The sequence below is a fragment of the Tachyglossus aculeatus genome, chromosome 9, assembly GCF_015852505.1.
Source record: "Tachyglossus aculeatus isolate mTacAcu1 chromosome 9, mTacAcu1.pri, whole genome shotgun sequence".
NCBI lineage: Eukaryota > Metazoa > Chordata > Mammalia > Monotremata > Tachyglossidae > Tachyglossus > Tachyglossus aculeatus.
The window spans coordinates 1,730,397-1,748,624 of NC_052074.1; the positions used below are offsets into that span (position 1 = coordinate 1,730,397).

General features: G+C 52.9%; 1 protein-coding gene across 1 annotated transcript in view; it reads left to right on the top strand.

Moving 5' to 3' along the window:
- Positions 1-11,324, top strand: part of PRKCE (protein kinase C epsilon) — a 184,523-nt gene extending 173,199 nt beyond the window's left edge. Inside the window, exons 12-15 of the mRNA XM_038751135.1 lie at positions 4,232-4,370; positions 8,567-8,755; positions 8,855-9,001; positions 11,131-11,324. Of these exons, the coding sequence (XP_038607063.1) occupies positions 4,232-4,370; positions 8,567-8,755; positions 8,855-9,001; positions 11,131-11,277 (622 nt within the window). The 3' untranslated portion in view covers positions 11,278-11,324. The remainder of the gene's footprint in view (positions 1-4,231; positions 4,371-8,566; positions 8,756-8,854; positions 9,002-11,130) is intronic.
- The last annotated feature ends 6,904 nt before the right edge of the window (positions 11,325-18,228 follow it).

Consider the following 18,228-nt stretch of genomic DNA (forward strand, 5'->3'; position numbering starts at 1 on the left):
GTGGGGTTCACGGTCTTAATCCCAGTTTTACGGATGAGGTCACTGAGAGGTGCATAATAATAATAACGATGATTATTGTTAGGAGAAGCAGCGTGGCTCAGTGGAAAGAGCCCGGGCTTTGGAGTCAGAGGTCTTGGGTTCAAATCCCAGCTCCGCCAACCGTCAGCTGTGTGACTTCGGCAAGTCACTTAACTTCTCCGGGCCTCAGTTCCCTCATCTGGAAAATGGGGATTAAATCTGTGAGCCGCCCGTGGGACAACCTGATCACCTTGTAACCTAGAACGGTGCTCCGCACATAGTAAGCGCTTAACAAATACCATTATTATTATTATTACGGTAGCCGTTAAATGCTTGCTACGTGCCAGGCACTGTACTAAGCGCCAGGGTGGCTACAAGCAAATCAGGTTGGACACAGTCCCTACCCCACGTAGGGCTCACGGTTTCAATCCCCACTTTACAGAGGAGGTAACTGAGGCCCAGAGAAGTGATGTGACTTGCCCAAGGCCCCAAGGCAGATAAGTGGCGGAGCCGGGATTAGAACCCAGGTCCCTCTGCTCTATCCACTGGGCCCCGCTGCTTCTCATGCCTCGCGAGTACCCACCCTCAGAGTTGGCAGCAGACCACTTGACATCCCTGCCTTCCCCAGTGACTCAGTGTGGACTTCCATCCCTGGATCTGTCCAGATCCCTCCGGGCCTGCTGGTATTCCCGGCTGCACGGCTTCCTGTGGGAACGGAACCTCCGTGCCCCGGCCGGGCTCCGGGAATACGGGTTTCCCGTGTTTGGTTCGGAACCTGCCATCCTCTGGCTCCCGTGGGGACCCTTCCTCCTGGAGGTTGGAATTTGGGGGACAGCAATTCCGAGTCCGGGAAGCAGCGGGGCCTGATGGAAAGAGGCCGGGCCTGGAGTCCGAAGATGTGAGTTCTAATGCCGGCCCCGCCACATGTCTGCTGTGTGACCTTAGGTAAGTCACTGCACTTCTCTGGGCCTCAGTTCCCTCATCCGTCAAATGGGGATTAAGAGTGTGAGCCCCTTGTGGGACCGGGACTGTGTCCAACCTGATTAACCTGTCTCTACCCCAGCGTTTAGAGCAGCGCTTCGCGTAGTAAGCGCTTAACAGCAGCACGGCTTAGTGGAAAGAGCCCGGGTTTGGGAGTCAGAGGTTGTGGGTTCTAATCCCGGCTCCTCCACTTGTCAGCTGGGTGACTTCGGGCAAGTCACGTCACTTCTCTGAGCCTCAGTTACCCCATCTGTAAAATAAGGATTAAGACTGTGTGCCTCACGTGGGACAACCTGATCACTTTATGTCCCCCCCAACGCTTAGAACAGTGCTTCGCACATAGTAAGCGCTTAACAAATGCCATCATTATTATCCCCGTAATGATTATGATTGTTACACCTTTCTGATGCTTTCAATGCCTTTCCGCTCTGCCAGCGGCGTCTTTCAATCCACCAATCAATCAGCCAAACAATAATAATAATGGTGTTTGTTAAACGCTTACTATGTGCCAAGCACTGTTCTAAGCGCTGGAGTACATACAAGGCTATTAGGGTACCCCACGTGGGGCTCACAGTCTTAATTCCCATTTTACAGATGGGATAACTAAGGCCCCGAGAAGTGAATCGACTTGCCCAAAGTCACCCAGCTGACAAGCGGCGGAGCCGGGATTAGAACCCACGACCTCCGACTCCCGAGCCCGGGCTCTTTCCACTGAGCTGCTCCTCAGGCATTGATTGAGCGCCTTTTTGAGTGCAAAGCCCTGTCAGCGCTTAGAACAGTGCTTTGCACACAGTAAGCGCTTAATAAATGCTATCGTTATTATTATTACAAGACAGTTGAGCCAGGTGTCCGGTCCAAGGGGGAAGGAGAGCAGGGATCTTGCCTCCGTTTGACAGAGAGGAATCCAGAGTCCAGAGAGGTTAAATGACTCGCCCAGGGCCACATGGCGGAATTAGAACCCGGGTCTCGCGCCTCCCGGCCTCGCGATCTGCCCCTCTTTCCTGGAGCCCCGCTGCTTCCTTGAACCCCGAGATCGCGCTGAGGCCTCGGGGCAGATCCCCCTTGCTCCGGGTGGCGGGAAGGTCTGATCTAGCTGGGTTTCCAGTTACATCTCCTGATAACTTTATGATTTACATTCCCCGAAATAGATGGATTTTTTTATGATCGCGGGGTTTGATTCTCCCAAATACTTTGCCCAAAAAAGCACATTTGGCTCTAAGTCTCCAGGGCACCGTTCCTGGGGCCTCGGGCCCAGTGGGCCGGGCACGGACGGCTGCCACCCCGCTGGGCCTGGGGCCGGGGTGACCTTCCCCCCGGCTGGGGTTGAGGCGAATAATAATAATGATAATAATAATAATGATAATAATAATAATAATAGCATTTATTAAGTGCTTACTACGTGGAGAGCACTGTTCTAAGCTCTGGGGAAGTTACAAGGTGATCATCATCATCATCAATCGTATTTATTAAGCGCTTACTGTGTGCAGAGCACTGTTCTAAGCTCTGGGGAAGTTACAAGGTGATCATCATCATCAATCGTATTTATTGAGCGTTTACTGTGCGCAGAGCACTGGACTAAGCACTTGGGAAGTACAAATTGGCAACATATAGAGACAGTCCCTACCCAACAGCGGGCTCACAGTCTAAAAGGGGGAGACAGAGAACAAAACCAACATACTAACAAAATAAAATAAATAGGATAGCTGTGTACAAGTAAAATAAATAAATAAATAAATAAATAGAGTAATAAATATGTACAAATATATATACATACAGGTGATCAGGTTGTCCCATGGGGGGGCTCACAGTCTTCATCCCCATTTGACAGATGAGGTAACTGAGGCACAGAGAAGTGAAGTGACTTGCCCGAAGTCACACAGCTGACAATCGGCGGAGCCGGGATTTGAACCCACGACCTCTGACTTCAAAGCCCGGGCTCTTTCCACTGAGCCACGCTGCTTCGCTAAGGCAAAGGGACCCTCACCTAGGTTCTCCAGGTGTTTCCCACCCCCTCCGAAAGGCAGGGGGTAAACACGGCTCTGGGAACTTTATGGGATCCACCGGGGCCTGAACTTTCTGGACATCCACCAGCGGCCCAGGGCGGGGCTGGGATTTGAACCCAGGCGTCCTGGCTCTCACTTCACATCACGCCCTGCTGCCGCCTCCGTTCTGTGAGGGGGAAACCGAGTCAATCAGTCAGTCGTGTTTACCATCATCATCATCAATCGTATTTATTGAGCGCTTACTAGGTGCAGAGCACTGTACTAAGTGCTTGGGAAGTACAAATTGGCAACATATAGAGATGGTCCCTACCCAACAGTGGGCTCACAGTCTAAAAGGGGGAGACAGAGAACAAAACCAAACATACTAACAAAATAAAAGAAATAGAATAGATATGTACAAGTAAAATAAATAAATAAATTAATTAAATTAATTAAATTAAATAAATAAATTTACTGAGCGCTTACCGTGTGCAGAGCGCTGGGGAGGTTACAAGGTGATCAGGTTGTCCCCCGGGGGACTCCCAGTCTTCATCCCCATTTTCCAGATGAGGGAACTGAGGCCCGGAGAAGTGAAGTGACTTGCCCGAAGTCACACAGCCGACAATTGGAAGAGGGAAGAGGGGACCCCGATTGGTGGCCTCGGAATCCCCCAGGACTCAGTAGCCCCCCTGGATGTTTCCCCTTGGGATTCCACATCCGAGGCGGGCCACGCCGGAGGCCTGTGGGCCTGGTGTTGGGCATGGCGGCTGTCCCCTCCACCGTGATGGGGTCCCTGGGGGGCACGGGGCACCCCGGGCACCGCTGCCGTACCCTCCTCCATGAGGGGACCCCTGGGGAAGACGGGACCCGAGCCGACCGAGGACTGTCCATATCTATTCTATTTATTTTATTTTGTTAGTATGTTTGGTTTTGTTCTCTGTCTCCCCCTTTTAGACCGTGAGCCCACTGTTGGGCAGGGACTGTCTCTATATGTTGCCAACTTGTACTTCCCAAGCGCTTAGTCCAGGGCTCTGCACACAGTAAGCGCTCAATAAATACGATCGATGATGATGATGATGATGGTGACCCAGGCGGTGGGACGTTCTCGGGCCGCCATCTGGAGAAGGGCCCCGCGGGTGGGCCCTGACCAGAGGCCGGTGGGCGAGGCTGGGCGTTGGGCTGGAGAGGCGTCCTCCCCAGTCCCCCCGGCCCGGGACCGGCCACCCACGGCTCCTCCCGCTTCCGTGCAGGGATTTGAAACTGGACAACATCCTCTTGGACGCGGAGGGTCACTGCAAGCTGGCCGACTTCGGCATGTGCAAAGAAGGGATCCTGAATGGCGTCACCACCACCACCTTCTGCGGAACGCCCGACTACATCGCCCCGGAGGTGAGCCGCCCCCGCCCAGAGCGTCGGGCCGCAGATCCAGGGACTTGTTCAGGAACCTGCCCGGAGTCACCCAGCTGACAATCGGCGGAGCCGGGATTTGAACCCATGACCTCCGACTCCAAAGCCCGGGCTCTTTCCACTGAGCCACGCTGCTTCCCCACATGCCCACACTTCAGCTAGTCTTAAAAGAAAAACAAAAAAAGACCCCCAAACCCCTGTCCTGAACCCCATCCTTCCCCCCAACCCCGGACCAACGCTGCTCACTCCATTCTCTCCCCACCCTTCTCCATTCTTGTCCAAAACCCAAGCGTGGGTCACTGGGGAAGCAGCGTGGCTCAGTGGAAAGAGCCCGGGCTTTGGAGTCAGAGTTCATGGGTTCGAATCCCGGCCCCGCCAATTGTTAGCTGTGTGACTTTGGGCAAGCCGCTTCACTTCTCTGGGCCTCAGTTCCCTCATCTGTCAAATGGAGATGAAGACTGTGAGCCCCCCGTGGGACAACCCGATCACCTTGTAACCTCCCCAGCGCTTAGACCAGTGCTTTGCACATAGTAAGCGCTTAATAAATGCCATCATTATTATTATTATTATTATCCACCCCCGGATTCACCCTTCCGGACTCGGCTTCTCCGCCCCTGCTGTGGCCTGATTCCTTTGGGATGTTCCATTTCTTCCCGTTGTCCCGCTCTCCTGTCTCCCTCTGCCGTCCTCTGCTTTTCCTGCCTTCTCTCCCCCTCTGACTTCTCTGCCAGTCTCCTCTCCCACTCTGGTCTCCCCTCTAAAAATAGCAACAACAATGATAATGATAATAATAATAATAATAATAATAATAATAACAGTACTCGTTAAGTGCTTACTATGTGCCACACGCTGTTCTAAGAGCTGGAGTAGATTCATTCATTCATTCAATCGTATTTATTGAGCACTTACTGTGTGCAGAGCACTGGACTAAGCGCTTGGGAAGTACAATTTGGCACAGAGGAGTAAAGTGACTTGCCCAGGGTCACAGCAGTCAAGTGGTGGAATCAAAATTAGAACTTAAATCTCCCAACTTCCAACCCAAGCTCTTGCCACTGGGCCACACTACTTCTCAATCCCTGCCTTCAGAGGTCTTCTAGACTAGCAAGGAGCTTATTTATCTTACTTTTCTTTTTGCCTCCCTGCTCTCTTCATCCTCCGTATTACGAGTATGCCATCGCATATCTGCTTCATGCTAGGAAAAATGTACTAGAATCAAAATCTCCCAGGCAACATTCCTGCTTTAGGATTAAAACTGTTCATTCCTTACCACACAGAGTTGCTGTGAGGAAAAAAAGAATGACATAGATAATACAAGAGTGCTTTTAACCAGGTTGGAAACAACTCCTGTCCCACGTGGGGCTCACGCTCTTAATCCCCATTTTACAGACGAGGGAACTGAGGCCCAGAGAACCGAAGTCAGTAGGCCAAGGTCCCACAGCGGAGTTGTGGCGGAGCCAGGATTAGAACCCAGGGCTTTCTGATGCCCAGGCCCGTGCTCTGTACTTCTCTCCCACTGTGCTGTCTTAGACTTCTCTCCCGGTCTTCTCTGTCTCCCCTTTCTAGACTGTGAACCCACTGTTGGGTAGGGACCGTCTCTAGATGTTGCCAACTTGTACTTCCCAAGCGCTTAGTACAGTGCTCTGCACACAGTAAGCACTCAATAAATATGATTGATTCATGCTTGATTGATTCATGATTCTCTTCCACTCTGTCGTCCCATTTTGTTTTTTCCTCCTTCCCTCCGCCCTCCCAGGGCTTAGTATAGTGCCTGGCACATAGTAAGGGATTAACAAGCAGCGTGGCTCAGTGGAAAGAGCCCGGGCTTTGGAGTCAGAGGTCATGGGTTCAAATCCCGACTCCGCCACCTGTCAGCTGGGTGACTTTGGGCAAGTCACTTCACTTCTCTGGGCCTCAGTGACCTCATCTGGAAAATGGGGATTAAGACTGTGATCCCCATGTGGGACAACCTGATCACCTTGTAAACTCCCCAGCGCTTAGAACAGTGCTTTGCACATAGTAAGCGCTTAATAAATGCCATCATTATTATTAACAAATATCATAATTATTATTATTAATATTTTTCTGCTGCCCCACCTTTCTGTCTCGCTCTGCTGTCTCTGTCTGCTCTCACGCTGTTGTCCCACTCCGGGCACGTCTCCTCCAAGAGGCCTTCCCAGACTAAGCCCCACTTTTCCTCATCTCCCACTTCCTTAATAATAATAATAATAATAATGGCATTTATTAAGCGCTTACTATGTGCAAAGCACTGTTCTAAGCGCTGGGGAGGATACAAGGTGATCAGGTTGTCCCACTGGGGGCTCACAGTCTTCAACCCCATTTTCCAGATGAGGGAACTGAGGCCCAGAGAAGCAGTGTGGCCTAGTGGAAAGAGCCCAGGCTTTGGACTCAGAGGTCATGGGTTCAAATCCCAGCTCCGCCAATTGTCAGCTGTGTGACTTTGGGCGAGTCACTTCTCTGGGCCTCAGTTCCCTCATCTGCAAAATGAGGATTAAGACTGGGAGCCCCCAGTGGGACAACCTGATCACCTTGTAACCTCCCCAGCGCTTAGAGCAGTGCTTTGCACATAGTAAGCACTTAATAAATCCCATCATTATTATTATTATTAATCCCCATTTTACAGATGAGGGAACTGAGGCCCAGAGAAGTGAAGTAACTTGCCCAAAATCACACAGCTGACAAGTGGCGGAGCCGGGATTTGAACCCATGACCTCTGACTCCAAAGCCCGGGCTCTTTTCCACTGAGTCACGCTGCTTTCTTCGGTGTCGCCGTTTGCTCTTGCCCCACTCCCAGCCCCATAGCACTTTGGTACTTATTTACCATTTTATTTATTTGTAGTGATGTCTGTCTCCCCACCTCTAGACTGTGAGTTCACTGTGGGCAGGGAACGTCACTGTTTATTGTTGTATTGTACTTCCCCAAGTGCTTAGTACAGTGCTCTGCAAACAGTAAGCGCTCGATCAATATGATCGATTAATTTTTAGACTGTGAGCCCACTGTTGGGTAGGGACTGTCTCTATATGTTGCCAACTTGTACTTCCCAAGCGCTTAGTACAGTGCTCTGCACACAGTAAGCGCTCAATAAATACAATTGATGATGATGATGATTGATCGTTTGGTTGCTGTCCTGCTCTTTGGTTCTGCTCCCCCGTCCCGCTGTGCTGCCAGTCAGTCGATCTGTTTCTTGAGCGCTTACTGTGTGCAGAGCGCTGTACTGAGCGCTTGGGAGGGGACAATACGACAATAAAACAGACTCATTCCCTGCCACAGTGCGCAATCTAGAGAAGGAGACGGACATTAGTGGAAATTAATAAAATTAGAGATCTGCCCATAGCGCTGTGGGGCTGGGAGGGGGGATGCTGACCCCCTTTGCTCTTCTGTCCCTTTTAGACTGTGAGCCCACTTTTGGGTAGGGACTGTCTCTATATGTTGCCGATTTGTACTTCCCAAGCGCTTAGTACAGTGCTCTGCACATAGTAAGCGCTCAATAAATGCAGTTGATGATGATGATGTCCCACTGGGCTGTAGAGGGAGAGGCCCCCAAAATCCCACGGCTCAGATTCCTCAAGGACTGAAAGGCCCCGGGCAGGGATGGGGCCATCCCCATCCATTCCCTCCATCCGGAGAAGCAGCGTGGCTCAGTGGAAAGAGCCCGGGTTTGGGAGTCAGAAGTCATGGGTTCAAATCCCGGCTCCGCCACTTAGCTGTGTGACTTTGGGCAAGTCACTTCTCTGCTCTGTCTCCCCCTTTTAGACTGTGAGCCCACTGTTGGGTTGGGACTGTCTCTATATGTTCCCAAGTGCTTAGTACGGTGCTCTGCACACAGTAAGCGCTTAATACAATTGATTGATCGATTCTCTGAGCCTCAGTTCCCTCATCTGGAAAATGGGGATGAAGACTGTGAGCCCCCCGTGGGACAACCTGATCGCCTTATAACCGCCCCAGGGTTAGAACGGTGCTTGGCACGTGGTAATCGCTTAACGAATACCAACGTTATTATTATTATTATCATCCCCCTGCCTCCAGCCCGGGCTCGGCGTGGCTCCGGGCGGGAAGGGGAGACTCCGGGAAAGGCTTGGGGGTGCTCAGCCCCGAGGAGGCCGATCCCAGAGAGCGGAAGAGGGAGGGTCTCTGAGGCGGCGGGCCGTTGGGCGGCCAGATCTTGCAGGAGCTGGAGTACGGCCCGTCGGTGGACTGGTGGGCCCTGGGCGTGCTCATGTACGAGATGATGGCCGGACAGCCCCCCTTCGAGGCGGACAACGAGGACGACCTCTTCGAGTCCATCCTCCACGACGACGTCCTCTACCCGGTCTGGCTGAGCAAGGAGGCCGTCAGCATCCTCAAAGCCGTGAGTGCGGCCGCCCCTGCCTCCCGGGGCGGGAGGTTCCGGGGGGACGGGGGGAGCTCGCGGGGGACCCGCCCCGACCCCCGCTCTCCCCCTCTCCAGTTCATGACCAAGAACCCCAACAAGCGGCTGGGCTGCGTGGCCGCCCAGAGCGGTGAGGAGGCCATCCGACAGCATCCCTTCTTCAAGGACATCGACTGGGCCCAGCTGGAGCAGAGGAAGGTCAAGCCACCCTTCAAACCGCGCATCGTGAGTGCCGGGCCGCGGCGGGAGGACTTCTGGGGTCCCCCGAGAAAGAAAGAGAGAGAAAGAGAGAGAGTGTGTGTGTGTTGAGAAAGAGGGAAAAAGAGAGAGAAAGAGAGAGGAGAGAGAGTGTGTGTGTGTGTTGTCGTCGTCCCTGGGGAAGGGGTGTAATGTCCCATAGGAAGGAGCAGAAGGGCGTGGTGAAGGAGACATCAATCAATCAATCAATCGTATTTATTGAGCACTTACTGTGTGCAGAGCACTGGACTAAGTGCTTGGGAAGTCCAAGTTGGCAACAGATAGAGACAGTCCCTACCCAACAGTGGGCTCACAGCCCCAGTGCTTAGAACAGTGCTTGGCACACGCTTAACAATTATAACAATAATAATAATAATCTATCCCAGTGCTTAGAACGGTGAATTCGTTCATTCATTCAGTCGTATTTGTTGAGGGCTTACTGTGGGCAGAGCACTGGACTAAGCGCTCGGGAAGTCCAAGTAGGCAACATCTAGAGACGGTCCCTACCCATCAGCGGGCTCACAGTCTAGAAGGGGGAGACGGACAACAAAACCAAACATATTAACAAAATAAAATAAATAGAATAGATATGGACAAGTAAAATAAATAAATAAATAAATAAATAGAGTAATAAATATGTACAAGCATATATACATATATACAGGGGCTGTGGGGAAGGGAAGGAGGTAAGACGGGGGGGATGGAGAGGGGGACGAGGGGGAGAGACATGTGATCCTATAGTAGCAGCATGGCTTAGTGGAAAGACCCCGGGCCTAGGAGCTGGAAGACCTGAGTTCTAATCCCGGCCCTGCCACTCGTCTGCTTTCATTCATTCATTCAATCATATTTATTCATTCATTCATTCATTCAATCGTATTTATTGAGCGCTTACTGTGTGCAGAGCACTGGACTAAGCACTTGGGAAGTCCAAGTTGACAACACATAGAGATGGTCCCTACCCAGCAGCGGGCTCACAGTCTAGAAGGGGGAGACAGACAACAAAACAAAAGGTGTTAACAAAATCAAATAAATAGAATAAATATGTACAAGTAAAATAGAGTAATAAATATGTACAAGCATATATACATATATACAAGATTAGCATTTAGTACAGTGCTCGACACATAGGAAGCGCCTTGTGGTCCCATGGGTGAGGATATGTTGGGGGCGAGGGGGGTGGTCCGGTGGGAGGATTCATTCAATTCATTCATTCAATCGTATTTATTGAGCGCTTACTGTGTGCAGAGCACTGGACTAAGCGCTTGGGAAGTGCAAGTTGGCAACATATAGAGACGGTCCCTACCCAACGGCGGGCTCACAGGCTAGAAGACTGGATGTGGATGTGTATGGAGGTCTGATGGGGGCCCGTGTGAGGGGGTGTGTGTGTTGGGGGGGGGCATTCCCATGGATGGGGAGGGACATGTGTTGTCCCATGTGTATATGTGTAAGGGGTTGTGTGTGTTGTGGGGGGGGGGGGGGGCGGTGGTTTCCCATGGGCAGATGTTGGGGTGGGGGAGAGGGTGACCATGGTCCGGAGGCATGTCCCGAGGGCGGGGGTCCCATAGGATGCACTCGGTCATCTGGGGGAGTTGGGACCACGACCCTCGGGACCCTCAATCAATCAATCAATCAATCAATCGTATTTATTGAGCGCTTACTAAGCGCTTGGGAAGCCCAAGTTGGCAGCATACAGAGACGGTCCCTACCCAACAGCGGGCTCACAGTCTAGAAGGGGGAGATGGACAACAATACAAAACATATTAACAAAATAAAATAAATAGAATAGTAAATATGTACAAGTAAAATGCATAAATAAATAAATTGGGGTCCCGGGCCCGGGATGGGGGTGGGAGAAGGCGTCACCCCAATGACGGGAAGAGGGGGTTCCCCCAAGTGGATGGACGAACCCCAGGGAAAATACAAAGGAGCCCCGGGTGCAGGGCCCCAATCCCTGGAGCTTCCCGGGAAGGCGGCGGGGCGCGGGGGTCTCCGGGGGTGACGATCCCCGCTGCCCACCCCTCAGAACGGAAACCCCGGAAAGAGGGGACCCGGGGAGGCCCCCGGGTCGCGTCGCCCCGACGAGGGTCCCGCCGCTGACCCGGCCCGTGCTCCCCCAGAAAACCAAGCGGGACGTGAACAACTTTGACCAGGACTTCACCCGCGAAGACCCCGTCCTCACGCTGGTGGACGAAGCCATCGTGAAGCAGATCAACCAGGAGGAATTCAAAGGCTTCTCCTACTTCGGGGAGGACACGCTCCCGTGAAAGGCCGGCCGGCCGGCGGGGTCCACCCGGGTCGGGGGGCGCGCAGGGGGAGGAGGATGAGGGGCTGGGGGGGAGCACGGGGACCACGAGGAGGATGATGAGGGGGACACCCTCCCAGGGAGATGGCTCAGCCGCCGGGGCCTCCGGCCTAGAGCCCCCGCCCCGGCCTCCTCTGTATTTATTGTGTCCGTCCGTCCGTCCGCCCGGGCCCCCTCCCTCCGGCCGGCCGGCCGCCCTCCCCCGCCATCCCACCGCCCCTCCGAGCGATGCCAAATCACCCCGGCTCAGAAGTGGACGCGCGACAACACACTGCCGTATTTCTACCGCCCGCGGCCTGCTTTCGGGAGAGAGCCGGCGGCGACGGGTGGACGGGGAGGGGCGGCGCGGGAAGGCCTCGGAGGGGCGGCGGGCTGGGGGGTCCGGGGCCTGGGGTGGGGGCGGCTGGGGAACGGGGGTCCGATCGCTGCCTCGGCCTACCGGTCACCAGAACCGTGCGGGAGCCGCAGGCCGCCCGCCGACCCACGGAAGCCATTCATCCGGGCGGGAGGCGGTGACCCCCGACCCCTGCCCGGCCTCCCAGCCTTCCCCCCTCTCTCCCCCCCGTCCCCTCTGCCTCTATTTATTTCCCCAGCGGTGTCCCCCCTCCCCGAACCCTTGTACTACTGTGTTACGTGTTTCTAGTCGATCGGGTCAAAGTGGACCCGCGAACCCCGCATCCTCCCGGGTCCTCGGAGGGGAGGGCGGTGGTGTCCGGTGGGGGTGGGGGGTGGGGGGTCCGCCTCGCCGTCCGCCCGTCCGCCTCCCCCCGACCGACCCCTGCATGTTCGGGCCTCTAGCAACCTTTAGTCTCCGAAAGAATAATCCCAATCGTGTCTGTGTGCAATACTAAGTGGGGGTCGGTTCCAGTTACCGTGGGGCAGGTGAGGTTTGGGGTGCGGTGGCGTCGAAGGCCACGGAAGCGCGGATCGGGCTCCCGCGGGCCTCCGGGACCCCGGGGGGCCGGCCGGGCCGGGACCCCCGTGGTCTCGTTCGGGGTGGGGGGAAGTGAGAAGGAAGGGGAAGGGGCCGCCGGTGGTCTTCGGGACGGATTAGGGCATACAGTTCCGCTCTGTTTTGGAAACTCAGGTGTCATTATTCACTCTTCTGGTGATGATTTCGGATAGGAAACACTGTGTGCGGAGGGGTCGGGGGGCCCGGGACCCCCACTCGGCCGGAGGCGTCTCGCGTCCGCGACCTCCCCGCGGGCTGTGCGCGGCCTTCGCGGCGGGCTCCGTCTCCGGCCGGCCTTGAAGTGTCCTTTTCCCCAGCGGGCCTCGGCCGGGCGGACGGGGGGGACCCTCGCGGCCGGTCGGGAGCCCCTAATCAGAAACCTTAATCGAGGATCAGCCGGGAGGAGGGAGGAGGGGGCTCCTCGGGGACCCCCGGATCCCCGAGGGTTGAGGGGCGAGGCGGGAGGCGGATCCGATCCCTCCCCCGGAAAGGTGTGAAACGCGGACGGTCCCTTGCCCCGACGACGACGCCGGACCGGGAACGTGTCTCGTCCCGAATGGCTCCGGAGAAAAATCTTACCTCGTTTTCCGGCCCGGGCGTGGGGGGCTTCGGAGCCGTCGAGGAGGGGGCTCGGGCGGCGGGGCGGGACGGGCGGGGGGGGGCGGCGGGAGGGTTTGTATTGTGAGGCTTGATTTGTACAGGATTCTTCTTCTGTTTCTCCTTTTTTGTGTAATTTGAACCTCTCGCCATTCATTCGTGTTATTTCATTGTAAACATTATTGTGCCAAAAGTACTGTACTCAAAAGGATGTGAATGTGTATTGTTTCCGAACCTATTAAATATCAAGATGTTGAATCCGAGCTCCTCGCCGCCGCCGCCGCCGCCGCCCCTTCCCCCCGCGGGCCCGGCCGTGAAGGTCGCCGTCGCGGCCCTGGGAGTCAAAGGTCGTGGGTCGCCCGCGTCACCTTGGACGAGTCACTTGACTCCTCTGTGCCTCAGTCCCCTCGTCTGGAAAACGGGGGTGGAGGCCGGGAGCCCCGCGTGGGACGGGGACTGTGTCCCACCCCCGTCTGCTGGCATCCACCCCGCCAACTGTCAGCTGCGTGACTTTGGGCCAGTCACTTAACTTCTCTGGGCCTCAGTGACCTCATCTGGAAAATGGGGATTAAAACTGTGAGCCCCCTGTGGGACCACCTGATCACCTTTCATTCATTCGATCGTATTTATTGAGCGCTTACTGTGCGCAGAGCACTGGACTAAGCGCTTGGGAAGTACAAGTTGGCAACATATAGAGACGGTCCCTACCCAATCAATCAATCGTATTTACTGAGTGCTTACTGTGCGCAGAGCACTGGACTAAGCGCTTGGGAAGTACAAGTTGGCAACGTATAGAGACGGTCCCTACCCAATCAATCAATCGTATTTACTGAGCGCTTACTGTGCGCAGAGCACTGGACTAAGTGCTTGGGAAGTACAAGTTGGCAACATATAGAGACGGTCCCTACCCAATCAATCAATCAATCGTATTTACTGAGCACTTACTGTGTGCAGAGCAGTGTACTAAGCGCTTGGGAAGCACAAGTTGGCAACATATAGAAACGGTCCCTACCCAATCAATCAATCAATCAATCGTATTTACTGAGCGCTTACTGTGCGCAGAGCAGTGGACTAAGCGCTTGGGAAGCACAAGTTGGCAACATATAGAGACGGTCCCTACCCAATCAATCAATCAATCAATCGTATTTACTGAGCGCTTACTGTGCACAGAGCACTGTACTAAGCGCTTGGGAAGTACAAGTTGGCAACATATAGAGACGGTCCCTACCCAATCAATCAATCAATCATATTTACTGAGCGCTTACTGTGCACAGAGCACTGTACTAAGCGCTTGGGAAGTACAAGTTGGCAACATATAGAGACGGTCCCTACCCAACAGTGGGCTCACAGTCTAGAAAGGGGCTTGTAACCTCCCCAGTGCTTAGAATAGTGCTTTAGACATAGTAAGCGCTTAACAAATACCATTGATATTATTATTATTATTATTATTATTATTATTACAGTACCTGGCACACAGTGAGCACTTAACAAATACCGCAATTATTATTATTGTCATCATGAGAAGCAGCGTGGCTCAGTGGAAAGAGCCCGGGCTTTGGAGTCAGAGGTCATGGGTTCAAATCCCGGCTCTGCCAATTGTCAGCTGTGTGACTTTGGGCAAGTCCCTTAACTTCTCTGGGCCTCAGTTCCCTCATCTGTAAAATGGGGATGAAGACTGGGAGCCCTCCAGGGGGCAACCTGATCACCTTGTAACTTCCCCAGCGTTTAGAACAGTGCTTTGCACATAAGTAAGCGCTTAATAAATGTCATTATTATTATTATTATTATTATTATTCTCTGGGCCTCAGTTCCCTCATCTGGAAAAGGGGGATAAAAACTGTGAGCCCCCCGTGGGACAACCTGATCACCTTGTAACTTCCCCAGCGCTTAGAACAGTGCTTTGCACATAGTAAGCGCTTAATAAATGTCGTTATTATTATTATTATTATTATTATGGTGCCAGCGGTCGGGGGTCCCCCCGGCCCTGAGCGAAAAATCATCGTTTTCTCACTGAGGCGCCCGGATTCCGGTTCAGTTCAAAACAGGAAATGGAATAAGGGGCCTGGGGACACGGGGCTGGAAAACTTTCTTCCCGTGGGGTAATGATAGTCATAATTCTGGTATTTGTTAAGCGCTTACTATGTGCCAAGCAGTGTGGTAAGCGTTGAGGTGGGAGGGTTTGGGTTTTTTAGCCCCTCTGGGAGGGAGCCAGCTTAGCCCTCCACTCTAACCCCCTCCTCATTTGTCCCCTTCAAGCCCCCCAAAATTTAACGCAACGTTTTGGGCAGGGTCTGTCTGTCAAACGCTAGCGGGGGCCTAGTGGAAAGATCCCGGGCCTGGGAGCCAGAGGACCTGGGTTCAAATCCCGGCTCCACCACCTGTCAGCTGTGTGACTTTGGCCAAGTCACTTCACTTCCCTGGGCCTCACTTCCCTCATCTGTCAAATGGGGATTAAGACTGTGAGCCCCACGAGGGACAACCTGATCACCTTGTATCCTCCACAGCGTTTAAAACAGCGCTTTGCACATAGTAAGCGCTTAACAAATGCCATCGTCATTATTATTATTATTATTGTGCCGGCTGTGTGACCTTGGGCAAGTCACTTCACGGCTCTGTGCCTCAGTTCCCTCATCTGCAAAATGAGGATTCAATACCTGTTCTAGACTGCGAGCCCGCTGTGGGGTAGGGACCGTCTCTATCTGTTGCCAACTTGGACTTCCCAAGCGCCTAGTACAGTGCTCTGCACACAGTAAGTGCTCAATAAATACGATTGAATGAATGAATGTTCTCCCTCCTACATAGACCGTGAGCCCCGGGTGCGACCTAGTTATCTTGTATCTACCCCAGCGCTTAGTTCAGTGCTTGGCACATAGTAAGCGCTTAACAAGTGCTTAGAGAAGCAGTGTGGCTCAGTGGAAAGAGCCCGGGCTTTGGAGTCAGAGGTCATGGGTTCAAATCCCGGCTCTGCCACTTGTCAGCTGTGTGACTTTGGGCAAGTCACTTCACTTCTCTGGCCCTCAGTTACCTCATCTGTAAAATGGGGATGAAGACTGTGAGCCCCCTGTGAGACAACCTGATCACCTTGTAACCTCCCCAGTGCTTAGAACAGTGCTTTGCACACAGTAAGCGCTTAATAAATGCCATTATTATTATTAAATACCACAATTATCATTATAATAATGATAATAGTATTTGTTAAGCACTTTCAATATGTCAAGCACTGTGCTAAGTGCTGGGATGGTGCTCTGCATATAGTAAGTACTTAACAAATGCTATTATTATTATTATTATAAGATATTCGGGTTGGACAAGTCCCTATCCCACCTGGGGCTCACAGTCTATGTAGGAGGACTAGGATTTAATCCCCATTTTACAGGAAGGGATCCTGAGGCCCAGGGAAGTCAAGCGATTTTTCCCACTGTCACACAGCAGGCAAGCGTGTGTGTTGTGTACCTCTCTGGGCAGAGCACCGTGCTGGCCACTTAAGATAAACACGGAAATATAAACAAAGACCGAGAAGAAGCAGCGTGGCTCAGTGGAAAGAGCATGGGCTTTGGAGCCAGAGGTCATGGGTTCGAATTTCGGCTCTGCCACGTGTCTGCTGTGTGACCTTGGGCAAGTCACTTAACTTCTCTGGGCCTCAGTTCCCTCATCTGTAAAATGGGGATTAAGACTGTGAGCCCCGCGTGGGACATCCTGATCACCTTGTATCCCCCCCAGCACTTAGAACAGTGCTTTGCGCATAGTGAGTGCTTAACAAATGCCATCATTATTATTGTTATTATTACGGTAAACGCGCAAATATAAAGAACGAGAAGATCCCAATAATCAATCAATGGTATTTATTTTTAATAGTATTTACTAAGCACTTACTATGTGCAAAGCACCGTTCTAAGCGCTGGGGAGGTTACAAGGTGATCAGGTTGTCCCACGGGGGGCTCACAGTCTTCATCCCCATTTTCCAGATGAGGTCACTGAGGCCCAGGGAAGTGAAGTGACTTGCCCAAAGTCCCCCAGCTGACAAGCGGTGGAGCCGGGATTTGAACCCATGACCTCTGACTCCAAAGCCCGGGCTCCTTCCACTGAGCCACGCTGCTATTGAGCGCTTAATGCGTGCAGAGCACTGTACTAAGCACTTGGAAGAGTACCGCGTGACGATACGGCGGACGCATTCTCTGCCCGCGACGAGCTTACAGTCTAGAGGGGGAGGCGGAAAGTAATAGAAATAAATGCTGTGCTGTGGGGCCGGAAGGGGGAATTCATTCAATCGCATTTATTTAGCGGTTACTGTGTGCCGTGCGCTGTACTAAGCGCTAAGTACTAAGGGAATGAATAAAGGGAGAGAATCAAGACGACGCAGAAGGGAGTTTTAGACTGTGAGCCCACGGTTGGGTAGGGACTGTCTCTCTATGTTGCCAATTTGTACTTCCCAAGCGCTTAGTACAGTGCTCTGCACATAGTAAGCGCTCAATAAATGCGATTGATGATGAAGGGAGTTGAATCAGTCGTATTTATTGAGCGCTCACTGTGTGCAGAGCACTGTACTAAGCGCTTGAAGTTGAAGAAGGAAAAGAGGACGTAATCTTGGAAGAGATGTGCACGGGCGTTTACAGTCTCACAAACACTTTCTGTTTGTGTGGCCTTGGTCTGATGAAGGACTTAAGCGGGCCCAGTCCCCTAGCCTTCTACTGTTTGGACTCCAGCCTCGACTGGACTCAAACGGGGGCCCCCGGAAGGAGCTGGGTTCTAATCCCGGCTCTGCCATCTGTCTGCTTTGTGACCACGGGCAAGTTGCTTCATTTCTCCGGGCCTCAGTCGCCTCCTCTGTCAAATGGGGATTAAGACTGTGAGCCTCGCGTGGGACGGGGACCGCCTCCGACCCGATTAGCTTGTACCCACCCCAGCGCTTAATCAATCAATCAATCGTATTTATTGAGCGCTGGGTGCAGAGCACTGTACTGAGCGCTTGGGAAGTCCAAGTTGGCAACATCTAGAGACAGTCATCATCATCATCAATCGTATTTATTGAGCGCTTACTGGGTGCAGAGCACTGTACTGAGCGCTTGGGAAGTCCAAGTTGGCAACATATAGAGATGGTCCCTACCCAACAGTGGGCTCACAGTCTAAAAGCAGGAGACAGAGAACAAAACCAAACATACTAACAAAATAAAATAAATAGAATAGATATGGACAAGTAAAATAAATAGAGTGATAAATATGCACAAACATAAATACATATATACAGGTGCTGTGGAGAAGGGAAGGAGGTAAGATGGGGGGGATGGAGAGGGGGACGAGTGCGTGGCACATAGTAAGCGCTTCACCACTACCACAATTATTATTATGAGTCCTATCCACTCCTCC